The 2,853-nt window shown below is 44.0% G+C and overlaps 1 protein-coding gene across 1 annotated transcript; it reads right to left on the bottom strand.

The window, feature by feature from the left end:
• Positions 1-234: 234 nt before the first annotated feature.
• On the bottom strand, positions 235-1,173 carry LOC129649466 (olfactory receptor 1A1). Its single transcript, XM_055576902.1, has one exon. The coding sequence runs from the start codon at positions 1,171-1,173 to the stop codon at positions 235-237; it is 939 nt and encodes a 312-aa protein (XP_055432877.1).
• Between the last annotated feature and the right edge of the window lie 1,680 nt (positions 1,174-2,853).

The following is a 2,853-nucleotide window of genomic DNA, read 5'->3' as shown; positions in this document are numbered from 1 at the left end:
TACTCTGATAATCAGTATCTTTGCTGGGATAAGAATCAAATATTCCTGGCCTTCCACTCTGCTAAATGGACAATGATGAGTACAAAGTGATCCATCATAAATTGTTATAAGATTTCTGAGAAGAGGACTTTCTAGCTGGAAAGTCAAAGACAGCTTCTTGGAGAGGAATGACATTGGGGATGGATTTCCAAATGCACCCTAAATTCTGAGGGCAGTCTCCAATGTAGGATGACCTCACATTGGTTGTGAAAAAATTCTCCTGCTGATGAGTTTCCCCAGGGCAGCCTTCATGTCCCGATTCCTCAGACTATAGATGAAAGGATTTAACATTGGGGTCACCGCTATGTACATCACAGTTATCACTGCATCCTTTAGGTTATAACTAGTCAGAGGGCGGAAGTACATGCCCATGACTGTCCCATAATACAGAGATATAACGGTGAGGTGGGAGCCACAGGTGGAGAAGGCTTTGAGCACACCTTTGGTGGATGGAACCCGTAAGACTGTGGAAAAGACCCAAACATAAGAGATGATGATGCATGGTAATGGCATGGAGAAAACACCAACCCCCAGGTACATCATCTTCACATTAAAGTGGATGTCAGAACAGGACAGCTTGAGCAAAGGGGTAATGTCACAGTAGAAGTTGGCCACTTCCTGGTTTCCACAGAAGGACAGGCTAGCTGTGAGCAGAGTGTGGGGGAGGGCATTGGCATTTCCAACCACCCAAGACCCAATGACTAGCAGGACACAAGTCCGTGGGCTCATGATTGTTGTGTAATGAAGTGGGCGGGTGATGGCCACAGCTCGATCATAGGCCATTGAAGCCAGGATATAACTATCTGTGTTACCCAAGGCAATCATAAAATACATTTGTGTTAGGCATCCTCCAAAGGAGATGGCTTTGGTGCCCAGGAGGTGGTTGGCCAGCGTCTTAGGGATGGTTACAGAGGAGAAGAAGATGTCAACAAAGGAGAGGTTGGCAAGAAGAAAATACATGGGGTTGTGGAGGCGAATGTCAGAGTGAATGGCCAAGATGATGAGCAGGTTTCCAATCAATGTGATGGGGTAAATGAACAGGAAAAGTAAGAAAAAGAAGTCTTCCTGTTTTTGCTGGCCAGTAACTCCCAGGAGAATGAAATTGAAGGTAGAAGATTGGTTGTCTTCTCTCATGGATCCTTTAGCAGGAAAGGGGAGAGGAATCCAGAATTATTAGTGTGGTTATTGTGTGTATTGATCTTTCTTACCCACCGTTTTTGACTCACATGACCAACCATCTCTATAACTGAGTTAACTAAATCTGGAGATAACCAATATTTGGGGGGAAATATCTTTATTGATTGGTAGGACTAATCAAGAATTATCTCTGGACACTCATGAATAAAAACTGAGCAATCTGTGAATCGGAGGTGCTCATCCTCCTCCACCCCAGAACCATCACATCTCTAGAATTTAATCAGCTAACAAATACTAATTTTTATATTGCATGTGCTACTTTGTTAGACCTGGAAAAAGTACAAAATGTGAAAAGTATAAAAATTTCATCCATGTATTCAATACAGAAGACAGAGTTAGATGCTAAGGTGCCATCGCAGATCACAGAGAGAGATGATTTCTGCTGAAATCTTGAAGGGAGAAGTAAAAGAACCATATGTCCCCGGGAGAGGAGCCAGGAGGTTCATCAGCAAGAATGCTATGAACAGAGACCGTGAGTCAGAGTTCCAGGAAATGCTGGGCTGCTGAAATCCATTTTCCTGGAAAGTGTTTATGTTCTAAGATACTTGTCCCATGAGTGTGAAGATGCTGAAGACAGTTTTTCAGAAGAAGCCAAATTCTTCCCTGTGGTATTAGGGGTTCAGGTGAAAGAAATGCCCTCTTAAGTGCTTTGACCTATTGTTGCTTTGTCAGAGAAATAACTTATTTTTCTTAAGGGGTCTGTTAACATGCACTGTTGAATATGGGAGTGCAAGGTTTGTAGCTATTCTCAGAGGCAACAGGCTTTTGTGGGTTCATCTGCATGCATGCATATGTACACACACAGAGTATTATCTCAGGAAGTAGATGAGGAATGGCATAACCAAATCAAAACTACCCTTTCCTCACCCTGTTTTCATGGATAAGGGCCTAGGAATAACCATTGTCAGGAGGGGAGTGTCTCTCTCCCTCTCTCCTCTCTGTCTCCCCTCTCTCCTCTCTCCTCCCTTCCTCTTTTTCTCTTCATCCAATCAGGAGACCTTGGGTTCTGAATTCAGGCCAAGCTTTGGGTCCCTGTTTTGCCTCTACATCTGTGAAGACAATTCAATTCACCATTTTTTTCATCTGGTAAAATGGCAATAATTTTGCTTACCTCTCCTGGGATTGTGAGGGTCAAAGGAGATTATGCATGTAGTGTAGTTACTGGCTATTTAATCCCCTGGTATTACTGTTGTAAAAAGTTTCTTCTCCAACATCCACAGCTTCTACCTGGGGAGTCAGCTCAGACACTTCCAAAAGGGACTTAGTCCTGTGGCCTTCACTCCTCTTTCATGAATGGAGAGTCTACAGGCAGCGGGTCCAGTTAGTACCTGTTAGCTTTCCTTTCTGGAGGCAGGCATGCTGGAGAATGTGTTAGTAGTAGTCCTAGAGGAGGGTCTCTGGTCCTGTGTTTCTGAGGCAGAAGACACAGGACTGGAATGATTTGAAAAGAGGAGCCCTGAGTTTTCCCGCTGTGGAGCAGAAGAGCCAGAAGGAGTTGGCCTGGATGGGGGCTAAAGATGAGGACTCTAGTTTCCTCCTCAAGGAAGCATGATGGGTCATATGATAGAGAAAACTGTGAGTGGTTCACTAGGTTATAAAGTCTCTTGAAACATGACT

The sequence above is a fragment of the Bubalus kerabau genome, chromosome 4 (assembly GCF_029407905.1).
Source record: "Bubalus kerabau isolate K-KA32 ecotype Philippines breed swamp buffalo chromosome 4, PCC_UOA_SB_1v2, whole genome shotgun sequence".
NCBI lineage: Eukaryota > Metazoa > Chordata > Mammalia > Artiodactyla > Bovidae > Bubalus > Bubalus kerabau.
This window is presented reverse-complemented; position numbering and strand designations above follow the sequence as displayed.